This window comes from Urocampus carinirostris, chromosome 2, assembly GCF_059441175.1.
Source record: "Urocampus carinirostris isolate Australia breed hairy pipefish chromosome 2, RoL_Ucar_1.0, whole genome shotgun sequence".
In the NCBI taxonomy this organism is placed as follows: Eukaryota; Metazoa; Chordata; class Actinopteri; order Syngnathiformes; family Syngnathidae; genus Urocampus; species Urocampus carinirostris.
Genome location: NC_142350.1, coordinates 23,523,500 through 23,550,070, shown reverse-complemented (window position 1 = coordinate 23,550,070; position 26,571 = coordinate 23,523,500). Strand labels below are relative to the sequence as shown.

The 26,571-nt window shown below is 40.7% G+C and overlaps 2 protein-coding genes across 6 annotated transcripts in view; one reads left to right on the top strand and one right to left on the bottom strand.

The window, feature by feature from the left end:
* Positions 1-15,899, bottom strand: part of hibadha (3-hydroxyisobutyrate dehydrogenase a) — a 32,486-nt gene extending 16,587 nt beyond the window's left edge. For 2 of the 3 annotated variants that reach the window (XM_088327854.1, XM_088327855.1), the window contains exons 1-4: positions 15,760-15,899; positions 13,790-13,950; positions 12,430-12,539; positions 12,238-12,359 (exon numbers count right to left, since the gene is read on the bottom strand). In XM_088327854.1, coding sequence (XP_088183980.1) covers positions 12,238-12,359; positions 12,430-12,539; positions 13,790-13,950; positions 15,760-15,829 — 463 coding nt within the window. In that variant the 5' untranslated portion in view covers positions 15,830-15,899. Of the gene's footprint in view, positions 1-12,237; positions 12,360-12,429; positions 12,540-13,789; positions 13,951-15,214; positions 15,615-15,759 lie in introns of those variants that run through there. The other variant, XM_088327856.1, reaches the window with a different exon arrangement.
* A 257-nt stretch (positions 15,900-16,156) lies between these two features.
* Positions 16,157-26,571, top strand: part of LOC148371413 (tax1-binding protein 1 homolog A-like) — a 46,889-nt gene continuing 36,474 nt past the window's right edge. For all 3 annotated transcript variants that reach the window (XM_088329472.1, XM_088329471.1, XM_088329469.1), the window contains exons 1-2: positions 16,157-16,300; positions 20,961-21,174. In XM_088329472.1, coding sequence (XP_088185598.1) covers positions 20,986-21,174 — 189 coding nt within the window. In that variant the 5' untranslated portion in view covers positions 16,157-16,300; positions 20,961-20,985. The remainder of the gene's footprint in view (positions 16,301-20,960; positions 21,175-26,571) is intronic.

Below are 26,571 nucleotides of genomic sequence, written 5' to 3'. Positions count from 1 at the left end.
TTTTTAAAAAAAAATCGCACTAGAGTATAAGTCGCATTTTTTGGGGGGAAATTAATTCGATAACAAGCAACACCAAAAACAAAAATGACATCTTGAAAGGTGATTGAGGTAATTTTTTCCAGCTCTTTTTAGTTGTTTTTATAAATTACCGGCAATGTTAAAATGATCTACACAAGGCCCTTTTGCAGTTTTGTGTGAAAATAAAGTGTAAAGTGATATAACAATGTGTTAATAATTTCACACATAAGCTTTAGTGTGAACATAATATGTGAAGTTTTATAACAATGTGTACAGTGCATCCGGAAAGTATTCACAGCGCTTCACTTTTTCCACATTTTGTTATGATACAGCCTCATTCCAAATTGTATTAATTTAATCTCTTATCTCAAAATTCTACACAAAATACCCCATTATGACAATGTGAAAAAGTTTTTTTTTTTTTTTTTTTTTTTTTTTTTTTTTTTTTTTTTTTTTTTTTTTTTTAACCTTTTTTGAATTTATTAAAAATAGAAAACTAAGAAATCACATTTACATAAGTATTCACAGCCTTTGCCATGAAGCTCAAAATTGAGCTCAGGTGTATCTTTTTTCCACTGATCATCCTTGAGATCTTTCTACAGCTTAATTGGAGTAAATTCAGTTGATTGGACATGATTTGGAAAGGCACACACCTGTCTATATAAGGTCCCACAGTTGAGTGTGCATGTCAGAGCACAAACACCAAGCATGAAGTCAAAAGAACTGTCTGTAGACCTGCGAGACAGGATTGTCTTGAGGCACAAATCTGGGGAAGGATACAGAAAAACTTCTGCTGCTTTGAAGGTCCCAATGAGCACAGTGGCCTCCATTATTCGTAAATGGAAGACATTTGGAACCACCAGGACTCTTCCTAGAGCTGGCCGGCCTTCTAAACTGAGCGATCGGGGAAGAAGCGCCTTAGTCAGGGAGGTGACCAAGAACCCGATGGTCACTATGTCAGAGCTCCAGCGTTCCTCTGTGGAGAGAGGAGAGCCTTCCAGAAGGACAACCATCTCTGCAGCAATCCACCAATCAGGCCTGTATGGTAGAGTGGTCAGACGAAAGCCACTCCTTAGTAAAAGGAACATGGAAGCCCGTCTGGAATTTGCCAAAAAGCACCTGAATGACTCTCAGACCATGAGAAACAAAATTATCTGGTCTGATGAGACAAAGATTGAACTCTTTGGTGTGAATGCCAGGCGCCATGTTTGGAGGAAACCAGGCACCGCTCATCACCAGGTCAATACCATCCCTACAGTGAAGCATGGTGGTGGCAGCATCATGCTGTGGGGCTGTTTTTCAGCAGCAGGAACTGGCAGACTAGTCAGGATAGAAGGAAAAATGAATGCAGCAATATATAGAGATATCCTGGATGAAAACCTGCTCCAGAGCGCTCTTGACCTCAGGCTGGGGCGAAGGTTCATTTTTCAGCAGGACAACGACTCAAAGCACACAGCCAAGATCTCAAAAGATTGGCTTCAGAACCACTCCGTGAATGTCCTGGAGTGGCCCAGCCAGAGTCCAGACTTGAATCCGATCGAACATCTCTGGAGAGATCCGGAAATGGCTGTGCACAAACGTCTCCCATCCAACCTGATTGAGCTTGAAACTGCCTAAAGATAGGTGTGCTAAACTTGTGGGATCATATTCAAAAAGACTTGAGGCTGTATTTGCTGCCAAAGGTGGATCAACAAAGTATTAAGCAAAGGCTGTGAATACTTATGTAAATGTGATTTCTTAATTTTCTATTTTTAATAAATTCAAAAAATGTAAAAAAAAACCTTTTTCACATTGTCATGATGGAGTGTTTTGTGTAGAATTTTGAGATAAGAGATTAAATTAATACAATTTGGAATGAGGCTGTAACATAACAAAATGTGGAAAAAGTGAAGCGCTGTGAATACTTTCCGGATGCACTGTATATAATCTCACACATAAGTCGCAAAAGGGTATATTATTTTTTTAATGTGCCCGATCTTATTTGATGGCATAATGGGCTTTGGGGTTGGCTGTTGGTGCTTAGCAAATTAATCAATCCCGAATATATTTTTTCATCTACATTTACTTGCAACAATTTGTAGTTCTATTTTCTAAGACTTCTTATGACAGTAAGAGCAATGTTCTGATAGTTACTGTATTTTCATGACTATAAGGTGCAACGTGTTATAAGGTGCACCCCCCAAAAATAGTTTTTTTGTCCTATATTTACTATACATTAGGCACACCGGACTATAAGGCGCTACAGTGGGAACGTCAACAAAACAGTCAGATAGTCCAGTCAAACTTATTAACCCCTTAACATTCCGAAGGCTTGCAAAGAAGGAAATACGTGTTTTAGACATGTACGGACATGGTGTGTGTACGATGTCACCAATCACTCAAATGCGTCATCCCACATATCATTAGGAAGGTTCTCTTGGGATTCAAAAAATGCCAACCGTTTCTTAGTTTCTATTTTCTTTTTCGCTGGCAACTGTGTGGACAGCAAAGTAAGTTTCTTTGCGCAGGAAAATGTGGTTCTTTACTGTGCATATGACAATAAACACTTTGAATTGAATTAAATTTAAAAATAGACTCATCACAGAAACATCAAGATAAGCCTGAAACAAGATACTGGGAAAATATAAAGCCGGGGTAGGTCACCAAAGTCATCTCGCAGCCATCACGTTCAATAATAATACAAAACCATGGTCCTCTTACATCCGTGAGTCTAGTAAATCCAACCGTGTAAAATATTTACACACTCCAAAACACGCAATAATGCCGACAAATAAAGAAATCCGCCGAGAAACATCTGCATCAATGGACGTTGCTTGTTGCTAGCTGTTTGTTTAGCCCAATAATTCCTGTTCACAAATACAGACTATAGGAGAAAAAAATGTTTTCTCCAGGCCGTAGAGCACCCAAACATGTAATTCACATCTTTTTCGGCCAATTGCAGGCTTTGTTTTGCTCCGCTTTAGCCTATGCGAGCCTGTAAAGGTTAAAAAGGACCCGCTTCCTTTACATCCGAATAACTTTAGCCATTAGTGACCGATTTAAATGATGATTGACACATGGGTGAGGAAATGAAACGCCGGTGTATGTATATGCCAGCATACACCGTGGACTACTTTGCCGACGGGGAAAAAAATCTAGTCGGCGGCTACTTGACTTAGTTGCGAGACCTTGCGACTCAATATTGATCCAAATATAAGGCGCACTGTATTATAAGGCGCATAGTCAACTTTTGAAAAATAAATAAAGGATTTTAGATGCGCCTTATAGTCGTGAAAATACGGTAATTTGGAGCAAGAATGTGAACACTTGAAAAAATGACTAATGGCCACTGGATCAACTTCCTTAATTTCATATTTTGTAATAATCAGGAATATCTATTGAGTCAGGAATCCTGAACATGTATTAATACAATATGCCCAAAATTGGTCCTTGGTGTGAAGAAATTACCAATTGTTGCTGAAGAGGAACAACTTTTTCTTACTTTGGGTGTTCTTTAAGGTTATGAGATGGTTAAAACAATTCCTGGAGATGAGGTGTTGAGCAAGATTTCATTCATTGCCTGCTCTCGCTACCTCAGCAGAGCAAAAAACATCATCAGGGACTCTTCTCACCCCGCCCACCACCTCTTTGACCAGCTGCCTTCCGGCAGACGCTACAGGTCACACAAAACAAAAACAAACAGACTCAGAGACAGTTTCTTCCCCAGAGCCATCACCACCCTTAACACACACTGCACAAAAAACAAACTCTTGCAAACACACTACCTCATACAGATGTAAAATCGTATTCATGCCTAAGCTTACTTTGCACAATGTTGCCTATTTTGCATTAATATTGCACTAATACAATATTGCACTAATACAATCCCAAAACTGTATGTAAACACCCAATGTAAATATCTTCTGCCTCTAAATGCCCACACTTTGGTGTGTAAATTATCTTTTTTGTTTTTTTTAATTCTCTCAGTAAAATGTGACACTGGAGTGCCACATCCAATTATGTTGTCACAATATGTTCAACCCATTTTGTAACAATGATAATAAAGGTATATTCTATTCTATTCTATTATATTATATTCCAGGCACAAATGAGGTACAGAACAAGCTGTTTGATTTATAAGTGCACAGTCAAAATGGCTGACAACAGAAAAGCTTCGACAGCAAGTACACTACAAGCATTCATAGACTAGCATGGGTGCATATATCTGATAACTTTAATAAAAAATTGTCTGTTAGTCGCTAGCTTACGACAGATGGGTAAAAGTTAACAAGCAGCCGATCAAACGTTATTAGTGCAGATGCTAGGCAGCACGTCATTAAAGATTCACTTCAGAGGCAAAGCTACATCAGAAAAACAACTTTGGTTAGCCAGGTTAGTAGCGAGAAATCTTCAGTGGCGCGGCTTTTATTATACTAAACAAAATATACAATCCAGAGGTCTTGATAAGCTTTAACACTACAAACTTCTTTTTGAAGCCGTGAAGAACCTGTCAGTGTTCTGATTGTGTTAAAAGATCTCTTGCTTTGATGGGTTATACTAGTAGTGTTACCATTAAGCTAGTGGACTTCAATTAGATCAGGGGTCGGGAACGTATGGTTCACAAGCCATATATGACTTTTTTATGAGTACACATGTGAGGCCAGAACTTTACTGAGAATGAGAGAATGGGATTGTTCCAGGATATATAGAACACAATTTGATTTACAGTTTACAGTCAAGGTGTCACACCAACAGACCTTGTTGTGGATGTAAACCGCTAAATAATTCTTTATATGGAAGCTCATTAAAATGTGTGTTCATTGTTGAGACACTTTATAATGAAGAGCCACAAAGCAAACTTTTACCCAAAACTAACCCTTTACGCAGAAGCTCTAGCAAAGCACCTAAAGCAATTTGATTGGGTGAGCGGTAGGAATGGGCAGAGCTATACACAGGACAGTGCGCGCTCACTCCTCGCCCAGCGCCTTCTGCACTGAAGGTAAAATATGCTGGTATACTTGTTTCCAGTATTTTGTGACGTTTTCACAAAAGAACTCTGCTCGCACCTTGTTTTGAAAGCATTATTTAGGACAAAAAGAAGCTTTAACACCACTGAGTGAATGTGGAAGGGAGACAAATTTAAGTGGTATTGGTGGTATATTGATATGGGACAAAGGCTTTAGCATTATTATTATCATTTCATAGATCTTATCATATCACACAGTAAAAAATGTGTGATGAAGAATTAGCTTTTGTGTGAAGAGCAGGTTTGGCAGTTTTATTGAATGTTTTTAAAATATGGTGTAGTTCTCAAAAAACAAAAAAAAAATCACGATAAAAAAATAGAATAGCATTTGCAACTCCTCATAAATTATGTCATTTTAAAAATACCAATCAATATATTGGTTTACCGAGTACCAAACAACCCAGTGAGTCAGATCAATAGATTCTTATGTTGGTGGATTTTTCACCCAGCTTTGGCAATTTCTTCAAGACACTATCGCCAAAAGGGGCCTGTTTGCAAAGCCTGTCCCTTGACTAAACCTAAAAAGTCAGATAAAGTTGATCCTAGTAACAGATTGGCAGATTTCTGGCCACGTTTGTGTAATTTCTTCGAGACACTATAGCCAAAACGTGCAAGTTTGCAAAGCCCGCCTATTGACCACAAAACCAACTTGAATCATCATCGCCATCATTGCCATCATCACCATCAGTAAGTGTCCAATTCCGCAGGGGGGAGGTTGGTCAATGCTCGGTGACAAGAGAATGGAGAGGGAAGGAAAGATCGGCAATCAATCCTTCCTTACACCCGATGAGCCTCATTTGGAGGAAAAAAAGCAAGCTAATAATGGAGCAAACAGAGTGTGAGGGGACCAATGCGCCAACCGCACTGATATTTTAATGACGGTCATCCAGACTGTCCTTCAAACTAACATCATGCTAATTCCTGGCTAAGTGAGTGACGTGCAAGTTGCGTTTGACGGACAGAGTTGGTTAATACGACTCATTGGCCAGATGACTCTGCGCTCAAAGCTACGCGACAGATGACATCAGGGAAGTGAGGGCCAGTCCACAGCTGCTGGGGGTCTACTTCCATCTGGAGCATCCCCCTCCATTGACTCTTTACTACCATTCCAGTCCCCCACTGCCCCCCATTACCCCCCCCCCCCAACTTCCAACGCCCCCCTGTGTCACTAGCACCCGTCAATGGGAGGCTTGTTATGCTAATTTAGTCTTTGGGCCGCTGTCTCGCTAGTGCTGGTTAGCCATCAAAATGACAGACTGCAATTGTGACGCCCTCCCTTCACACAAACCTGCCTTGAAGATCTGACACTCATCTTCTCATTAATCCCATTCTCAGACTGGACTTACCTGGTTAGAGTCATATCGGGTTAATTTTTCTGGTTACAATGATGTCATGAAATGATCTCATACACAACATACGAAACAATCACCAACAAAAGTATTCAATTTGACGTAAATAGTCACAAAAACATCTCTCTCCAAGTCTAACTCAAGGAATAGGAACCAGAGGTGGCAAACAACATCCTTTTATGTGGACCACTAAAACAACTCAATTATTTAGAGTTCCAAACTAGTAAAAATCTGGACATTTTTCCCTTTAAATCGTCTCATATTACAAGTAGCAGTAAGCTATTCAAAACATTTACTTTTCATAGAGTTGTATCTAAAAGTAAATCAAACTTTTTTTAAATAGCATGTTTTTGGGACTAAAAGTCCCATTTTTTTTCTTTTACTGATCCTACAAATAATACATTAACAATAATAATAATAAATAAATAAATAGATAAAAAAACTTTGCATCTCAGTTTGCCCTGTGACTGGCTGTCAACCAGTTCAGGGTGTCCCCTGCCCACTGCCCGAGGATGGCTGAGATGGGCTCCAGCACCCCCGCGACCCTACTGAGAAAAAAAAAAACAGATGATGGATGGATGCATTTAAGGTAAGCAGCACGATGGCTGAGTGGTTAGCGTGTCCGCGGCACAGTTCTAAGGTCATGGGATAAAACCCTCCTTTGTGGGGTTTGCATGGGATTCCTCCGGGCACTCCGGTTTCCTCCCACATTTCAAAAACATGCATGTCAGGTTTATTGGCCGGTCCAAATTGTCCCTATGTGTGAATGAGCGAACGAGTTGTCTGTCTCTGTGTGCCCTGAGACTGGCTGGCAACCAGTTGAGAGTGTCCCCTGCCCACTGCCTGAAGATAGCTGGGATGCGCTCCAGCACCCCCGCGACCCCACTGAGGATAAGGGGTGCAGATAATGGATGAATGCATCTCAGTTTAAATAGTCATTTGAACGCCAAAAATGTGTATAGTTTTTTTCCATGCGCTAAAAGAGTCATTATCTATTCTGGAAATTAGCATATTTTTTTGCACCGAAAACTAGTGAAGTCCTTTTCAATGCGTAAGACCAGCGTTGTATTCTATTCCACAGAAGGTTAGTATTGTCGTCTTCTGCAATATAATCTTAATTGTCTTCTTTTACACCACAAATTGGCAATGTCTTCTTCTTCTGCACCAAAAAGGACTTGTCTTCTTAAGCAAGAATGTTAGCGTGGTCTTTTTCTACACCCAAAATTTTAGTCAAATTAATCCAAACAAAAAATGTGCGTTTTTTTTTTCTTCACCAAAAATTAGTGCCGTTTTCTAAACCAAAAATTTCTCTTGGACCAATAATCTGCATTGTCTTTTTTTCTGCACTGATACTTGTCTTTTTCTAAAACCAAAATAAGTGTTGTCTTCATTAAACCAAACATTAGCATTGTCTTTTTCTACACAAAAAATAAGCAACTTCCCACACTCCTCTCGCACACTGAAAACGAGGGCCAACCTCTACACCAACATTTGCATGTCCTTTAGCACCAAAAGTTAGGATCGTCTTCCTCCGACCCCTAAATTTGTGTTGTCGTCTTCTTCACCGAAAATGAGCTTCATCTTCTTCTTCACCAAAGATGAGCCTTGTCTTCTTCAACACCAAAAAAAAGAGCGTTCTCTTGTTCTACACCATAGATGAGCGTTCTTTTCTCAGTGAGCAAAGAATATGCCACAACTAATGAACTGCAGCCCATCTAGCTGCGGATATGATTAGAGCGGGGCTGAGACGCAGCAACGGGCAGTTAGCCCTAGTCTTAAATATATTGCAAAATGAGCAGCATAGACCAAACAGCAGTTAGCTGGCTATTCTGGCTTTCATAGCGGCTGCCGTATTTCCCTTTGCTGGATGAAAAAAAACAATGAAAGTGTTTTGGGGGCCTTTCTAAAGCTGCCTGCGTTAGCAATGTGGCATACCGCCGTGGGCAAACGGGCACCAGCACGGGAATTAGGGGTTATTACTGCTAACGATCCTGCCACTGTTTTGCCAGAATTTCTATTAGCGTCAAGTTGTGTGCCAACACCCTAAACTCATGACATCATGATTGTTTTGTTGATAATCAGCTGTGCTTTTTATAAGGGGAAATGAGAAACAGTGAAAGCAAAAACGTGGATTATTATCGTAATTCATTCATCCATTGTGACACTTGCATAATAATGTCGTTAAGAAGGCCAAATGTTCACAGAGCCCACCTTTGATTGGCTAGGGTGCCATCTCTTGGTTGGAGTTAAGCGTATTTATTGCATGTAAAGCATATCTTTCTACTCTAAATCTAATCCGGGGATGTCTAACCCAGTTTGGCTACGGGGGCGGATCAGAAAAAGAATGTCCACTTAAAATGTTTACTTTTTTGGATCAGGATTACACTATATCATTCAGCCTTCATTAGTAACTTGCCCTACATGATATAACCAGGGATAACAAAGTCTCTTTTTTCAACACAACACATTTATTCACAACCGATGGGGAAAAAGGGTTTTCATACTTGGCATTCCATCTATTACCTCGTTTATTTTAACAGATTAACAACTGAGTGAATGCAGTTTTACTCCTGAACCAAGTTATACAAACTTGGTATTGCCCTCTAGCACCCAGAGAGAGCATGAGGTTTGCATTTATTTAAAATATAACAACTTTTGATAGAAATGATTTAGAGACTCGCTATATTTTTGTGACATATTAAGGTATTTAGAACGGGCCGTATGTTTAATCTTCTTGATCTAATACATTTTAATCGAATTTGAATCTATCTAATCTAAACTTTTTTATTTATCCTGATGTGTGTGTGTGTGTGTTTGTACGTGACGTATAGGCTCCTAAAGGGCTGAAACAATTGTTGTGAAAATTTGCACAGGGTTACTTTAGGCCTTCACAAGATTCTTTAGCAACATTTTTGTCAAGACACCCCCAATAAATACCCAAAAAAATCAATAAACATCTGCTTTGGAGTGGTCTGCTTTTGTGGGGGCTCTAACGCTCACTAGTGGACAAACGGGCTACTGCAGCTCACAAACAACCAAGCTTCCGGATAAAACCTTAAATGGACCCAGCAATGCTGTTTTTTTAGTTGATACTAAATATGACAACTTGTTTGGCAAAAGGTCATTCATCAGTCATCTCCAGCTAGTAAAAGTGGCTTATTTGGGGGACAGGAGGATCAGAAACTTCACAGAAGTGCGCACACAAACTGTCCGTTGTTTGTGGTAAGTAAACAGCGTGTGTGTCAAGGGAGAGTATCTGCCTTTAGGCTCTGATCTCCAGACGCTAGCTGGTAGCCATCCAGTCGTGATTAATCCAACATTGCACAATCAAAGTTACACTATTGTCGCGAATACCAACCAGGTGCGTCCAAACTAAACTCAAGTGAGTCAGAATGAGCAGACTTGATCGACAGCTTAACGGTAACATGGCCCTCCACTACTCTTCTTATCTTTTCCTCAGCCCCACACGAAGGAAGCTTTTCTCCTCTTTATGACTCTTTATCTGACATGAAAGGCACTAACACGAGATACCTGCCATTACAGCTCCATCAACATGAAAAAGCTCCGACACGGGATTTCTCAGGCGAGACGCGGCCCATTAAGAGCGACTTGCGATCCTGCGCAATGTCAAAGAGCCATCACTGGCAGACAGCGGCCGAAATAATGAGGACTTCAAACCTCAAACCTGGTCTGAAAGGACTCTCGGTCAAATGCGGCAATAAAACATTGAGGTGGCACCTGACTGGCTCGGTAATTACAACCCATGTTGCAGTATTAACCCGGAGGTTCCCATGGTTTGAATTTACAAAGAGTTTAAGATAGGTCAAGAACTTGGCAATGGGGTTACAAGATCAACATGGGAGTTGGAGTCTTCTTTAAATTGTTTAACTACAGAGCAGCTTGTTAAGTTAAAAATAAAAGTTGGCTGTTAAAAGTATTCAACTTCAATAGGTACGCTTACATGGAGGCAATAATCGAACTGGGTTCAGATGTCAGAGATTTGGAACAATCTGAATGGATCATCTTCAATAGAGGTCGGGAATCTGTGGCTCGCGAGCAACATTTACTTTGTGGCGTCCCAAAGTCGAGTGATTTCCTTTTGATATTGATACATACGAAGACCAAGTAACACTGACTAGTTTTATGGTTGAGACCCAGATATAGGACACATTCTACTACAGTTTACAGTCAGGGTGTCACACCAACATACCCCGTTTTGGCAGTAAGTTGTAAAAAAAAGAAAAACCTTTAAATGGAAGCTCATTAAACTATGTATGTTCACTGTAGACATACTTTATGATTAGAAACCCACTGGTTAAACCGTCAATGAATAAAAACACCAGCAAACTACTCAGCTATTTTTTGGGGTAAGTGGTAGGAATGGGCGAATCTCTGCACACAGCGCAAGGTTACTCTCTTCTCTCTCTCACTTAGTGCAGTCTGCACCAGAAGTAAATATGGCGATATATTTATCATTTGCAGTATTTTGTGACATTTTTACAGAAGAACTTAGCTTGCACCTTTTTTTAAACCATTATTAAAAATAACGGTCAAAATGAGCTTTAACTCTCTTTTGTAACTGAGGGTGGGAGACAAATTTTAGGTTATACATTTTTCCATATTTGCCATTTTTGTAATTCTTTATTCATTTTATAGATCACTATTTTTTTCAAATTTAATGTCATGAAAAAACTTCTGAACTTGCCGTATTGTATTTGGAGTTCATCCCAAAACAAAATTATCACATTTAGTGGTTAAAGGGGAGATATATATTTATTTGCTTCAATTACTTTTAATTCAAGTCTTTATTTACAATACATTTATCTATGAATACGATTATGTATACATTTTGAGTCTCTCAAAACGAATTGGATGGAATGGTCCCTTTAAAATCAAATACAAAAGGAAAAAGAACTTGTGCATGTCAATGCAAAAAAAAAAAAATTGTTTAGGCTTACGTTATTTTTTTTTAATGTGCAGACGCACCACTACTTACGACCATTCGACTTACGAAGAACGGTGGATACGATTATTTTTTTCGGGATGTTGAAAAATATCCAAACATAGCTGTAAGTTAGATTTTGTATTGTGTGCACCTATTTCCGAGTATAGGACATTACTGTCGTGCTTCTTTCCGCTGCTACCGGCTTCCTCTTCCTAGTTTGTGTGTAAACATACTGTTCTGAATTTTCAGCGCGCTAAGAACGTTGATATTTTTATTGTTTTATATCTCGTGCATCGATTTAATATGATTGGTGTCAAATGTAAAAAAGAGGCGAGACGTTTCTTTTGAAATAAAAGTGGAATAAGAAAGCTTGATGCGGTTGAGAAAATGGTCAAATCGCTTTTTTTTCGTCCACTCTCTACCACGGAGGTAGACCTCTTGAAGCGCATCTTCCAAAAGTAAGTTAAACTCAACTCTATTTATCTTTACAGAGCATATTATTTTATGAAACGTATATTTTTAGGACATAACAATATAGGTTACTTATACATGCCTTAAACATACAAAATATAGCACTGAAGCATCTTACAAACAATCATCCGGACCCTATCTCGTTCGTAAGTAGGACAGCGTCTGTCTGGCTGAAGTATCAGATCCAAGACTACATATATGTTAGCATATAAAAAGAAAAATAACTGTATATCAAAATAAGCATTTTTGCCACCTCTGGTTCAGCCCCTATGCCATTTTTTAACCCAATGCAGCCCTCCAGTACATGGATTTACATAGTCTGAATACTGTCATTTATCCTTTTTTATTATTGCCAGCATATAAACATACCCCACTGACTTTTTTTCAAAAATATTACAAAAAGTTGCAAAACAAGTACGTGGTGGAATAAATCAATAATATAAAGTTACCTCCCGACACTGGTGCATCCATGAAGACGGCGCCCATTTTCTCCGCCGCTAACGCCATTTCTTTTGACACAGAGGGGTCGATAGTGGATGAGTCAATCAAAAGAGTCCCTTTCTTTACTTTCCTAAATAAACACATTCATATTGTTGCATTTACGAAATATATCACGTTTTTCTTCTTCTTGTAAAACTTACTTGAGGATGCCACTTGGGCCTGTGTAAACTTCTATAACATTTGGACTGGATGGAAGCATTGTGAAAATGCGGTCTGCTTTCTCGGCTACGTCAGCAGGGGAGTCCTCTAACTTTAAAATAAAATTAAATTTGTTAAATTTGACATTGTAAGTGAACTATTAAAAGTACTTTCTCATAGTCTAACACAGTAGTTTCTAAAATGTGGGCACTTGAGCTTTTAAAATATATCTTCAGTAGCATCAGATCAAAAGCAAACCACCTGTTTCCCTTGCTACTTTCATTGCGAAGAAACTTTTAACTGGAAGTCAATTCATCTTACATTTTCTCATTTTGTGCATTATTTTACAATTTCACTGTCTTTTAGTAAAATAAAACACGTGTTTTACGTATAATTACTGTTAATATATAATTTTGAACTCGTTTAATGTTAAAAATAAGAACACCTGTAAAAATGATCAATTTGTTTTACTGGAAAAAATAAATATAAAAACAATGAATGAACAATGAAAAATAAAACTTTTTTTTTTAAAAGCAATAAATAAGTAAAATTATCTGTGAGCCGTGAACCAACAAAAAGGTTTAAGAAAAAATAGAATAAAAAAAGAGAAATACCACCCAAAATTTACGCTATTTTTACTTGAAAATGTTTTTTTAATAAAGCAAAATTATCAGCCAAGTACCTACCCACAAAGAGGTCTAACAAAATGTGGGATATTATATAAAAAATAATACCTAATATTAGCATTTTTACCTTGTAGGTTAAGTAAAAGAAAATATATAAAATGAGCTTTAAATTTACTGGAATTTTTATTTTAAATGCATTGAAACAACAAATCACTACAATTTTATTAAAACAAACAATGAGTAAAAGTATCATAAAAAATATTTAAATAATACATACAATAAAATACCTAAAAATAGTACTTTAATTTACTTAAAATTTAAGTTAAAAATATAGCAAGTGCCTACAAAGAATGTTTAATAAAACATGCGATAAAATAATAAAAATAGTACCTAAAATTAACACTTTGTTTTTCTTGAAAATTAATGAATGTAGTAAAATTATCAACCAAAAACCAACAAAAAATGTTGAACAAAATATATGATCATATATAAAAAAACAACTTAAATTAGCACTTTATTTTAGTTGAAAACTTGGCAAAAATATTCCAAAAATATATTGAAAAGGAGCATTTTGTTTCAATAAGGAAAACAAGTTAAGAAATGCGTTAAATCACAAACGGTAATTAAAAAAAATTGTGAGTAAAATATAACAATGGAACCAAAATATTTCAACAAAATTACTATGATGGTATGACATAAGCAGCATTCATTAAAATTTGCTTCAAAATGAAATGACCTGTGCACCAAGATCCTTCAACTCCTTGCAGGACTCAGGAAAGACATCCGTAGCAATAATGGGGTAGCCGTTTTTAAGCAGGTTCTTGGCCATGGGACTCCCCATGTTTCCCAAACCGATAAAACCAACTGGTGTTTTGGAGGCCAATGAACGCGTGGGCGCTAAATCAGAGAAAAAAAAAAGAAAAAGAAAGAAACGAAGGAGTGTTTAAAGCTTGAAATTCAGGGAGGACTGTTGTTCTTTGCAGTAGCACCTGCACATTTCGTTATCATATTTGAACAAAGAACACAATTAGATGATGTGCAATTCCCTCTTTTGCAGAAACACAGCAAATGAATACAATAAGAATCAGATTTAACTTCAAAAAGAAACCAAAACTAGCCTGATAACCCAAAGCCTCAGTTTTACTTTGGATGCATCCACAGTATTAAGTCGTTCAGGTAAAAATACGAGGTAATGCTACTGGATTTAACCTCATCTAAACGTTTTTATGTGCATCTTTGACAAAACCAAATGCTACAGCATGTCATTTCCAGTGTTTGGCGTAAAGTGTAACAAAGGAATGCAGTTACTTTTCTTCCCATTACAATTTACCACTTAGAAACGTTATCTTATTTTTTGCATGGCCCATAATAAATTGATACATAATCCTTGCAGGCTTGCACTAATACACATTTCATAGTGGCCTGTACCTATGCTGTTAGGTGCGACAAGTTGGACAATGAAGTATAAACTAATGCCGTCTGCCGTTAATCACAAAGGAAGAAGAAAAGCAATGGCAATGCGAAGTCACCGGAGAGCAGTGTTGGCACATGTTACGGGTTTTAATCATTTACAAGCACTTCACCCAAAATTCAAACACTTTTTAATCCTTGAAAACATAACATTAAAATTCAAGCATTTTAAAGGATTTCTGGCACCCGTGCTAACCCTGATCTGTTTCAGTTAAAGCAGGACTCTCAAACTTGGATGAAAGTTAAGGGGGCAGTGTGTATCATTTTCCCACTAAATGTCTCTATATTCTGGCCATGTCACGAAAAACGAGTACTAAAAGTACAACGGAAGAAAGCAAAATAAGGAGGATCAAAGTGACTGAAACACAACTTATTACTTTTGAAAAGAAGAGAAATAAGAAAGTAAAAAATATACAAAAGTAAAGGACTCAGAAGAAATAAGAAAAGAGAAAAAATAAAAAAATATATAAGCATGAAGTAAAACTAACAGAAAAAAGGAAAAGAAAAAAAGAGAACGATTAAAAGCTTTTCTTTTCTTTTTTATCTTTTTTTTCTCGTCTTTGATTATTTTCTTTTTCTCCATTTTGCTTTTTTTTTTGTCTTCTTTTCCCCTACTCTTCTTTTTATTCTTGTTTTCGTTTTTGCCTTTTACTTTGGGAAAAAAGGAAGAAAAAGACTGCTTTTCACTCACTTTCAGTCCCTGTAGTTTGAAGACTTCTCTGGGCTCATTTTCTATTCCACTATATTAAAACAGCGACGTCTAGTGGACAAATAAAAAACACTGTCCCTTTAGGAACGGCAGAATGTTTTTAATTAGCTCTGTTTTTAGTGGAAAACACCATTTGGCCCAACCTCCCGCAGATCCTAGCTGCAGCGGCCCCCATATCCATTGAGTTTGAGACTCCTGAGTTGGAGCATTTGATAACGTAGCAAAAGAAAAAACATCCCATTTTTCTTTTACGTGGTTGAAATAGACATCCCTAACAAAGTAAAGAAGGCTCAATAAAATAATCAAATGTATGTGCTTTTTGTAAGCATTTAAAATCCAAGACAAATCAGTAGCGACCTTAACAAAAGAGGAGGGTTAAGTAACTATGAATTAGCCAGAACCAGGCAAATCAATCAGAATGGTTGTGACGTCATATGCTAACTAACATTAGCTAGCACACTGTTAAAGACATATAGCTAGCATTCGTTTTTCGTTAATATTAGGACAACATGGGAAGAATACGTTACCAAAGGTGGGGGTGACATTTTTGTTCCACTTTCGTAAAATATTACGACTGCTTTTAAACAGCGTTGCCATAATTCTTTCCCCTTGACCTCGGCAGTCGACATACACCGTGACATTTGACACGCCGGTATAGCTTAAGCGAGTAGTGATTGAAGGTTACTACAACCAATAGGAGTTAGGGGATTTTCACAATAACCAATGGGGATGAGTTAGAGGCGGGTGATTCAATATTTTGACATGTAAATGATTTTCAGTTAGAACAATTGTGTATGTATTACGTTATCCATCAAGGATTTAATCATATGAGGACTAAAACACATTTTAATATTAAATTGAATTTTTGTTTCAGTTATTGTTAATCTCTTCAGCATCCGCTGTCGCCTCCTCGTCCCGGAAGTGGCCCATGAATTCTATCAGGAAGCGGCGCATCATCATCATCCGCAGCTGCTTTTAGACAACATCGCGTACAACAGGAAAAGGACACAAACAACCCGTTGCCAGTGAAATACTTCCACTTTCGCCACTTGGAGGGTTTTGAAATGGGTACTGCTTTAATTATGCCATGTGTAACGTTATCAGTAGAGTGATTATCAAACGCTTGCCTCGTCACGAGTGCAATGTTTAGTTAGCTAGTGGCTTGACAAGACATGGCCTGTTTTTAGGCTAACGCTAACTGCTTAGCTCTTAAAATCGAGAATTTTGCTAGTTGAGATCGGTTGTCTTCAAAGTTGACAACGTACGCCATGTACTGTTTCCACAATAGCAAAAATTCTCACATGTTTACCTCTGCTTTTTGATGGCTGCCTTGACTACTAGGCGTTGTTTAAATTCTTTTTAGCCTGGACAGCACAAAAAAACGGCAACAACACGCAATTATGTAGAGTGTTAATTGTTATTGTCCCTTTGTGACACTCTTTGTGGTGTATCTTGGCAAAGTACAGCCTGATGGCGCCCATACCTCTCCAGGCCGTTTTACTCCCCCACGTGAAATATATAGTACTAGTATTCATATGCTACCAGTAGCAGAAAAAGCCTCCTCATCTGATTTAGATACAGCACCCTCATCGTCTAAATGGCATTGTTTTCCAGTTTAAACCTTCATCCTGCTCTTCGGATATGAGCCGGACTTCTGCATTGAAGCTGCAATTGGCACTACTGATACTAGACCTTGAATCACTGCGGAATTTTAGCATCACATTGTACAATACGCGTTTCAATATTTGGGGCTTTCATATTTTTGTTTAAAAACAGTCTTCGTGTGATGACGATACATCCTTTTGTCTTTGTGACAGATTTAAGGCTCACAGCCACTTTGTCCTTTAATGGACGATCTGTTTTGTAAAAAAAAAAAAAATATATTTTTGATAAGTTACTTAAGTAATTCACTAAAACGGTCCCATTAAAAATGCTTAGATATCTAAATCAAAAGATGTGAAATGAAGTACTCACAGTGCGACTGTCTGGACATCACTATCAGTCTTATTAAAAAGTGGTATCAAACATCCCGAATGAATATAATGTATGACTAATGATAAAGAATCAGATATAATCATTGCCAAAACAAAAAGATTAAATTGTAGACCCCACGGGGGCCGGCCGGGCACAGCCCGAAGGGACGACGTGGGACCCTCTTCCCATGGGCTCACCACCTGTAGGAGGGGCCAAAGGGGTCGGGTGCGCAGAGAGCTGGGTAGCAGCCAAGGGAGGGGTACTTGGCGCGACGATCCCCGGCTACAGAAACTGGCTTTTGGGACATGGAACGTTACCTCTCTGGCAGGGAAGGAGCCCGAGTTGGTGCGTGAGGTTGAGAAATTCCGACTAGATATAGTCGGACTCACCTCTACGCACGGCTTGGGCTCTGGTACCAGTCCTCTCGAGAGGGGTTGGACTCTCTTCCACTCTGGAGTTGCCCGTGGTGAGAGGCGCAGAGCCGGTGTGGGCATATTAATTGCTCCACGGCTCGGCGCCTGTACGTTGGTGTTCACCCCGGTAGACGAGAGGGTAGCCTCCCTCCGCCTTCGGGTGGGGGGACGGGTCCTGACTGTTGTTTGTGCTTATGCACCAAATAGCAGTTCGGAGTACCCACCCTTCTTGGGGTCCTTAGAGGGTGTGCTTGAGAGCGCGCCCCCTGGGGACTCCCTCGTACTGCTGGGAGACTTCAACGCTCACGTGGGCAATGACAGTGAGACCTGGAGGGGCGTGATTGGGAAGAACGGCCCCCCTGACCTGAACCCGATTGGTGTTTCGTTATTGGACTTCTGTGCTCGTCACGGTCTATCCATAATGAACACCATGTTCAGACATAAGGGTGTCCATATGTGCACTTGGCACCAGGACACCCTAGGCCGTAGTTCGATGATCGACTTTGTCATCGTTTCGTCGGACCTGCGGCCGCATGTTCTGGACACTCGGGTGAAGAGAGGGGCGGAGCTGTCAACTGATCACCACCTGGTGGTGAGTTGGCTTCGATGGTGGGGGAAGATGCCGGCCCGACCCGGCAGACCCAAGCGTGTTGTGAGGGTCTGTTGGGATCGGCTGGCAGAATCTCCTGTCAGAAGAAGTTTCAATTCACACCTCCGGCAGAACTTCGCCCATGTCCCGAGGGAGGCGGGGGACATTGAGTCCGAGTGGACCATGTTCCGCGCCTCCATTGTCGAGGCGGCTGATCGGAGCTGTGGCCGCAAGGTAGTCGGGGCCTGCCGCGGTGGCAACCCTCAGACCCGTTGGTGGTCACCGGCGGTGAGGGATGCCGTTAAGCTGAAGAAGGAGTCTTATCGGGCCTTCCTGGCCTGTGGGACTCTGGAAGCAGCTGGCAGGTATCGGCTGGCCAAGCGGAATGCGGCTTTGGCGGTTGCCGAGGCAAAAACTCGGGCATGGGAGGAGTTTGGCGAGGCCACGTAAGCCGACTTCCGAACGGCTTCGAGGAAATTCTGGTCCACCATCCGACGTCTTAGGGGGGGGAAGCGGTGTGCCATCGACACTGTGTATAGTGCCGATGGGGCGCTGCTGACCTCGACCCGGGACGTTGTGAATCGGTGGGCGGAGTACTTCGAAGACCTCCTCAATGCCACCGGCACGTCTTCCTCTGGGGAAGCAGAGCCTGAGGACTCTGGGTTGGGCTCTCGTATCACTGGGGTTGAAGTCACCGAGGTTGTCAAAAAACTCCTCGGTGGCAGGGCCCCGGGGGTCGATGAGATCCCCCCGGACTTCATTAAGGCTCTGGATGATGTGGGCGTGTCATGGTTGACGCGCCTCTGCAACATCGCGTGGACATCGGGGACAGTGCCTCTGGACTGGCAGACTGGGGTGGTGGTTCCCGTTTTTAAGAAGGGGGACCGGAGAGTGTGTTCCAACTACAGGGGAATCACACTTCTCAGCCTCCCTGGTAAGGTCTATTCAGGGGTACTGGAGAGGAGGGTCCGCCAGGAAGTCGAATCTCGGATTCATGAGGAACAGTGTGGTTTTCGTCCTGGCCGTGGAACACTGGACCAGCTCTATACACTCTTCAGGGTATTTGAGGGTGTATGGGAGTTTGCCTGTCCGGTCTACATGTGTTTTGTGGACTTGGAGAAGGCATTCGACCGTGTTCCTCGGAAGGCCCTGTGGGGGGTGCTTCGGGAGTATGGGGTACTGCACAGTCTTATCCGGGCTGTGCGGTCCCTGTATGCCCGGTGCCAGAGTCTGGTCCGCATTGCCGGCACTAAGTCGGATTCGTTCCCGGTGAGGGTTGGGCTCCGCCAGGGCTGCCCTTTGTCACCGATTCTGTTCATAACTTTTATGGACAGAATTTCGAGGCGCAGCCTTGGCGGGGATGGAGTCCGGTTTGGGGGCCTTTGCATTGCATCACTGCTTTTTGCAGATGACGTGGTGCTGTTGGCTTCCTCAGGCCGTGATCTTCAGCTCTCGCTGGAGCGATTCGCAGCCGAGTGTGAAGCGGCCGGGATGGGGATCTCCAAGTCCGAGGCCATGGTTCTCAGTCGGAAAAGGGTGGTATGCTCCCTCCGGGTCGGGGAGGAGGTCTTGCCCCAAGTGGAGGAGTTCAAGTATCTTGGGGTCTTGTTCACGAGTGAGGGTAGGATGGAACGGGAGATCGACAGACGGGTCGGTGCAGCGTCTGCCGTCATTCGGACCCTGTACCGGTCTGTCGTGGTGAAGAGGGAGCTGAGGCGAAAGGCAAAGCTCTCGATCTACCAGTCGATCTACGTTCCTACCCTCACCTATGGTCATGAACTTTGGGTCATGACCGAAAGAACTCGATCCCGGATACAAGTGGCTGAAATGAGTTTCTTCCGCAGGGTGGGTGGGTTCTCCCTTAGAGATAGGGTAAGAAGCTCAGTCATCCGGGAGGAACTCGGTGTAGAGCCACTGCTCCTCCGCGTTGAGAGGAGCCAGTTGAGATGGCTCGGGCATCTAATAAGGATGCCTCCTGGACGCCTCCCTCGGGAGGTGTTCCGGGCATGTCCCACCGGCAAGAGGCCCCGGGGGCGGCCCAGGACACGTTGGAGAGACTATGTCTCTCGGCTGGCTTGGGAACGCCTCGGGGTCCCGTCGGATGAGCTGGAGGAGGTGGCTGGGGATAGGGACGTCTGGGCTTCCCTTTTAACGCTGCTGCCCCCGCGACCCGACCTCGGATAAGCGGAAGACGATGGATGGATGGATGTAGACCCCAACTGCATATATAACCTTATATACTTTAACTTTAAATATAGCATTACAACCTTAAAACTTAAAAATACTTCCTTGAACAGAAAAATTGCTAAAGTAGTGTGCTTCAAATAAAATTTGAAAATGATTCAAACTATAAATGGTGTAATACCAATAATATAACAAATTTGTGAAGTTCGAGAACCTTGAACCAGGTTAGTAAGAATAATAAAGGCTCACTCAACCGCTGAAACTGCCTTGCATAGGGGCACTGAGTGATCAACATGTTAAAGTTATAGACTAATTTGAAAATAAAATGGGAAATATTAATCATGTATTTTAGTACACTGTCATGGTCAATGGTTTCTTATGCCAATTAGATGTCTAACTTCCTAGAAAATGACAATGACTCATTCTGGTGAGCTATTTTAAGAATTGGTCCTTGGGCCACTCAGGTGTTTCAGGGTACCACGTTGGTGACCCCTGCTTTAAAGCAAGCCATTGTAATCCAAAAGTTGTTAAGTATCTCACCTTTGCTGCCCTTTCCTTTCCCCTCCAGACAAATGAGGTGAGCTCCAGACACAATGTCCTCGTTCCAGGTGGTGGATTCATCTCCTGGCAGCAGCGTCAGCATCATGGAAACGTCCAACTTTGCCCACGTCATCTTCCAGAACGTCGGCAAAAGTTTCCTGCCTCAGGCGCCTTTGGAGTGTCGCTACACTCTTACCCCTCACATCACACCTCACCCCAAAGACTGGGTGGGCATCTTTAAGGTAAAAGATGCTTAGTGAAATACATATTCCGAAGGTAATCAGTTTATGTTGGGGGAAGAACAAAGGAGACCACTATCTTTTATGGGCAATTGTATGACAAATAGGGATGCACCGAATATTTTTCCTTTTGGTAAATTACACAGTTTTTGGTCAACTTAACCACCTGGGTCTTCCACTTCCTGTAGTGTGTCTTGGTCTAATACAACTTGGCAGCACCCATCCCTCTCGAGGCCGTTATTTTGGGTAGGCGTTTGCTCCAACACATAAAACAGATAGGACTGGTTTCCATGATTACTAGTAGCAGGTAATCTCCCGATTTTACTCAGATACAGCACCTACATCATCTGGTCTAGGTAATTTTTTTAGTGTTAAGCTTCATCCCGCTCTTTAGAGATAACCCAGGCCTTGGCGTTGACTGGCAGCAGTGTGTGACAATAGGGATATGAGATTCTTGACCACTCGGGAAAAACTATTTACGAGGCTTCATAAATAACGGTATTGTACTGACATCACGTCTCAGGAGAGGTGTGCAATGTTGGCTCTCATGAAGGGAAGAGTCTATACATGACACTGCTTTTCATTTTTCAGTTTGCTCTCAAAAAGGAATTAGATGGATGTAAAAACAAGTTTGCTGCATCATCACCCTAAACAAGAGCGCAAAACTGCGAGTTATTTGTGAATTTTTGCTGTTGCGAATGTTATTGCACTATTTATTACACTATTGTAACAATGCAATCTTTTTTTTCTCTGCACTATTATTTTAACTCGGGCGAGACTTTAAGTACTACGTTGTAAATATTTCTGACTATTTACTCTGACATGGTACAGTGGAACCTCGGTTCTCGACCATAATCCGTTCCAAGGAAAATTATTGTTTGTAGCAACTTTGCTGCTTGCACCGACTTTCTTCGGAGGCATAATTAGGGGCTAAAACACTTTGTACAACTATATTAAAAGCGAAAGCAAAACGAAGCACGTCCGTACGCGATAACAGTTGGTCACGAAAAGAGCGATCTACACCCGTATGCCGCTCAGCATCGCATTCTAGCGTACGCACTCACGCATTACCGGCGTTCGAACTCCGATTTTTTGACAGAAGCAAGAATTTCTCAATTTTTGGTCGGACTCCGATTTGTTCGAACTGAGAGGCGTTCGAAAACCGTGGTTCCACTGTATCTTATTTTTCTTTTTAAAGTGTTTCTTGCTGATTTATCCGTGAGTGCCATCGATAATCTCGTTGCATACAATGTTTCGTTGATTTTATTTACCTATTCTATTCTATTTAGTAACATGTCTGTTAGTTGTTTAGTTATTGTTTTAATGTGCACCCTTTTTTAGCAACTCAGTGCAAATTAATTATATTTTTCCAGTTTGTGATTTTTGGTGTATAAAAAGCATTTTACATTTTGGTTTTAAGTTTGGGCCACATTTTTCGATTTTGGTGCATCCCTAATGAGAACTGTTGATTTTTTTTTTTCTTGAACCCTCACAATGTTATGTTACATGTGTGGATCCTCTCATTTGGTGTCTTAAACTTGCAGACACTATGAAGCCATTTTTTTGCTCTCATCGGTCTTTCGTCAAGCCTATACAACCTTAACTAATGAACAGGAAAAGCAAAGAAACTCAACGGCCCCTATAAAGTCAAAAGGCAAACAGTTTATTGATGTCAATTTCAAATCTGCCTGGTCAATTAAAAAAAAAAGATTTTTGTTTATTTGGAAAAAGTCGAAAGGCAAAGCTCTCGATCTACCGGTCAATTTACGTTCCTACCCTCACCTATGGTCATGAACTTTGGGTCATGACGGAAAGAACACAATCCCGGATACAAGTGGCCGAATTGAGTTTCCTCCGCAGGGTGTCTGGGTTCTCCCTTAGAGATAAGGTGAGAAGCTCAGTCATCCGGGAGGGACTCTGTGTGGAGCCAGTGCTCCTCCGCATTGAGAGGAGCCAGTTGAGGTGGCTAGGGCATCTGATAAGGATGCCTCCTGGACGCCTCCCTCGGGAGGTGTTCCGGGCATGTTCCGCCGGCAGGAGACCCCGGGGGCGAACCAGGACACGCTGGAGAGACTGTCTCTCGGCTGGCTTTGGAAAGCCTCGGGATCCCGTCGGATGAGCTGGAGGAGGTGGCTGGGGATAGGGATGTCTGGGCTTCCCTTTTAAGGCTGCTGCCTCCGCGACCCGACCTCGGATAAGCGAAAGATAATGAATGGATGGATGGAAAAAGTCGATTGGAAAACTGTCGAAATCCGTGCTAGTTAAAGCCGTTTCGTGTTCTGGGTTTGATGTCTGATTATGCCCTATCACATTATTTTTGGGGTTCTAGGGTTTATCTGTATTTTAGACAAGTGTTTCTGAACTGGGGTTGCGACCCAAAAGTGAGACGCGGAATTGTTTTCTGTGAGTTGCGGGCTTTTGCCTTGGCAAAATATTGCTAAGAAGAAATAAAAGTACCCCCCCATTTTTAACATGCAGTCTGCCCTACTCGCAGGATAAGTCAAATAGGGATAATTGATGGCGGCAGTAGAGTTCATTTTAGGCAGGCCACTAGGCATGCTTCAGCAGCACCAACCTTATAAAAAGCACTCTACTGGCCCATCATCTTAGCAATAGACGACCAGGGATAATAGATCATGACCATAACCGTACATATTATTTTAGCCGGTCAGAACAGCATGCCTCCCGACAAAAGAGCCTTGTGCTGGTCCCTGCTTGCATCACTATGATATTGAGGATAATGGATTGCAGCTGCAAAAACAGTTAATTTTAGGTAGAAATGGCAGCAAAAAAAAGAGCCGCCTATCCCGACAAAAGTATTCTGCCGGTCCCCGCTCGCAGCAATATGTTATTAGGGGTAACACAGTGCAACAAAAGTATGTTATTCCAAATCTTATTTGCAGCAATATGTGATCTGGGATAATGGATTGCATCTGGACAAGTGCAGTTCAGTTTTTGTTGGACAAAACGGCACGAAACATCTGCCAGATTTGACAAAAATGTTATAATTTTATATTTCATGTTTGTTTATATTAAATCTGTTCATAATATCTGATGTTATTGAAATGAAAAAATTCTTATAAATAAAATGGAGCTAACTGGGTTTGTACGTGTGCTTAAAATCCTAGAAAATGCTTGAATTTGAATGTCTTCAAGGTTTGATGAATGCTTGAATTTTGGGTGAAGTCCTTGTAAATGATTGAAATTTTTGCCATGTTTCTCAACGAGTCTGCTTGAAAATGATGCCGACCCACCCTCTGGTTTCTTCGCTTTGCCATTGCATTTCTTTTAACCTCGTGATTAATGGCAGCTGGCATTAGTTAGCATGGCATTGTCCTATGAAGAGTCATCGTTCCCTTACAGGTGGTGCTCAAGAGACAGGTTCATGCTACACTTAAACAGGACAACAAATATGTAATAGTGCAAGGATTACGTACCATATATGTATAACGGAGTGTTATATGCAATATTAAATTACGAATTGATTATGGGCAGTTAAAAAAATGGGGTATATTTTCTCAGAGCTTAATTGAAATGGGAAGAATTTCTTGCATCAAGCTTTATAATACTGTCATTTATACCCAAGTCTCAAAAACAATTATATTTGCGATTTACTCAAGATCTAAAGCTTATGTATAGATGAATGCACACGCAAGATTAAAAATCGCATATGTAAATTGCGGATATACTAGTGGCTATGCACATACATACTTCACATCAGATTTATTTTTCTAATGGTCTTGGAAAATTAGTTTTGAAAGTCCTTAAAAGTGCTTGAATAAAGCCATGGTGTATGAACCCTGAGATAATTCAGCTTTGAAAGGAATAATAATACTTGATTCTGGTCGTGGTTTGTAATTAGGGTAGAATGTTTTGTCCTGACGTTAGACCAGTTTAGAACTAGTACTGAATTGCAAAATATTCCCAACAAATTCAGTTCAATTCACGAGTTTTTGGTGAGCGAGAGAACAAGCTGTGGGAATACAGGGATGACTCACTGCAAACTGATTCAGTTGTGCTTCGTCCCCTCCTAGTGGCATAGGGTGCTATTGACAGCCTTTTTAAACTCAAGTCAATTTAAATGTTCATGCACAGTGCCCTGCAGAAGTATTGCACCCCCAAACAATTTTTTGACATACTTTCATATTTTAGGCTTCAAACTAAAATATAAAAAAATATATTTCCTGAAAATCAACAACATGTGAGGCACAATCCTGAAAAGAAATCAAAATATATCCAACATTTTATATTGTGGTAATAAATGTTGTAAAAATATTGAGTTAATACCTTGTACAAGCTCCTTTTTCTGTGATCACAGCAACAAGTCTGTTTGGGTATGTCTGTATACGTTTTGCACATCTTGAACCAGAAATATTTGTCCATTCTCATTTACAAAAGAGCTCAAGTTCCTTAAGGTTTGATGGTGATCGTTTGTGGATAGCAGTTTTCAGATCTTTTCACAAACGCAAAATAGAATTGTAGTCTGGCCATTCTAACACCTTTTATATTGTTTCAATACCTTTGCTACACACCGTACATTTCCTATCAAACCATCAATATATTGCCCACGTTGAAAATGTTGATTTACCTTAAATATGACTAGGCCAACAGCTGTCTAAAAAGCCCCGAGAAGAATTTTGGTCTTGGCATGTTTGCCGGGAGAAACCAGCGGCAGTGAAGTTGTAATTTAGGTGTCATCGCGTTGTTCCTTTTGCACCTCGGCTGAATGATTGATAGGCGCCGTGCCTGTGATTACTTTATAACACTGCAGGAATGCCGTACCATACCAAAGCCAACGTCGCTCAACTTCAGTCTGCAATTAGCAAAATTATTTATGTCTTCTCGCTGTTATGCCTGCACGCGTGAACAGACAAGCCAAGACAAAAGAGGTTTTTGTTTTGTGGTAATACAGTGCCATGAAAAACTATTTCCCCCCTTCCTGGATTTTATTTTATTTGCATATTTATCACTCACAAAGGTTTCACATAATCAAACCAATTTTAAATATCACACAGATACAAACCAAAAAATGACAAAATTCAGATCTTCAAATGTTCAAAAATCAAAACCTTAACTGGTTCTATGTGAAAAAGTAATTGACCCAAGAAACTAATAGCAGTTGGGCCAGCTTAGAAAGCAATAACTGATATCAAACGTTTGCGATAATTCGTAATGAGTCTTTGTGGATGAATTTTGGCCCACTTTTCTTTGCAAAATTCTTTCTGCCGTATTGGAGGGTTTTTCTTTTTAGCATGAATTGCCTGTTCAAAGTCACACCACAGCAATCTCAATTGGATTTAAATCCCGACTTTGGCCACACCGGAATTTTTTTTTTTTTTTTTTTTTAAGTCATTCAGAGTGTGTTTTGGATCGTTGTCCTGCTGCATGATCCAAGAGTGT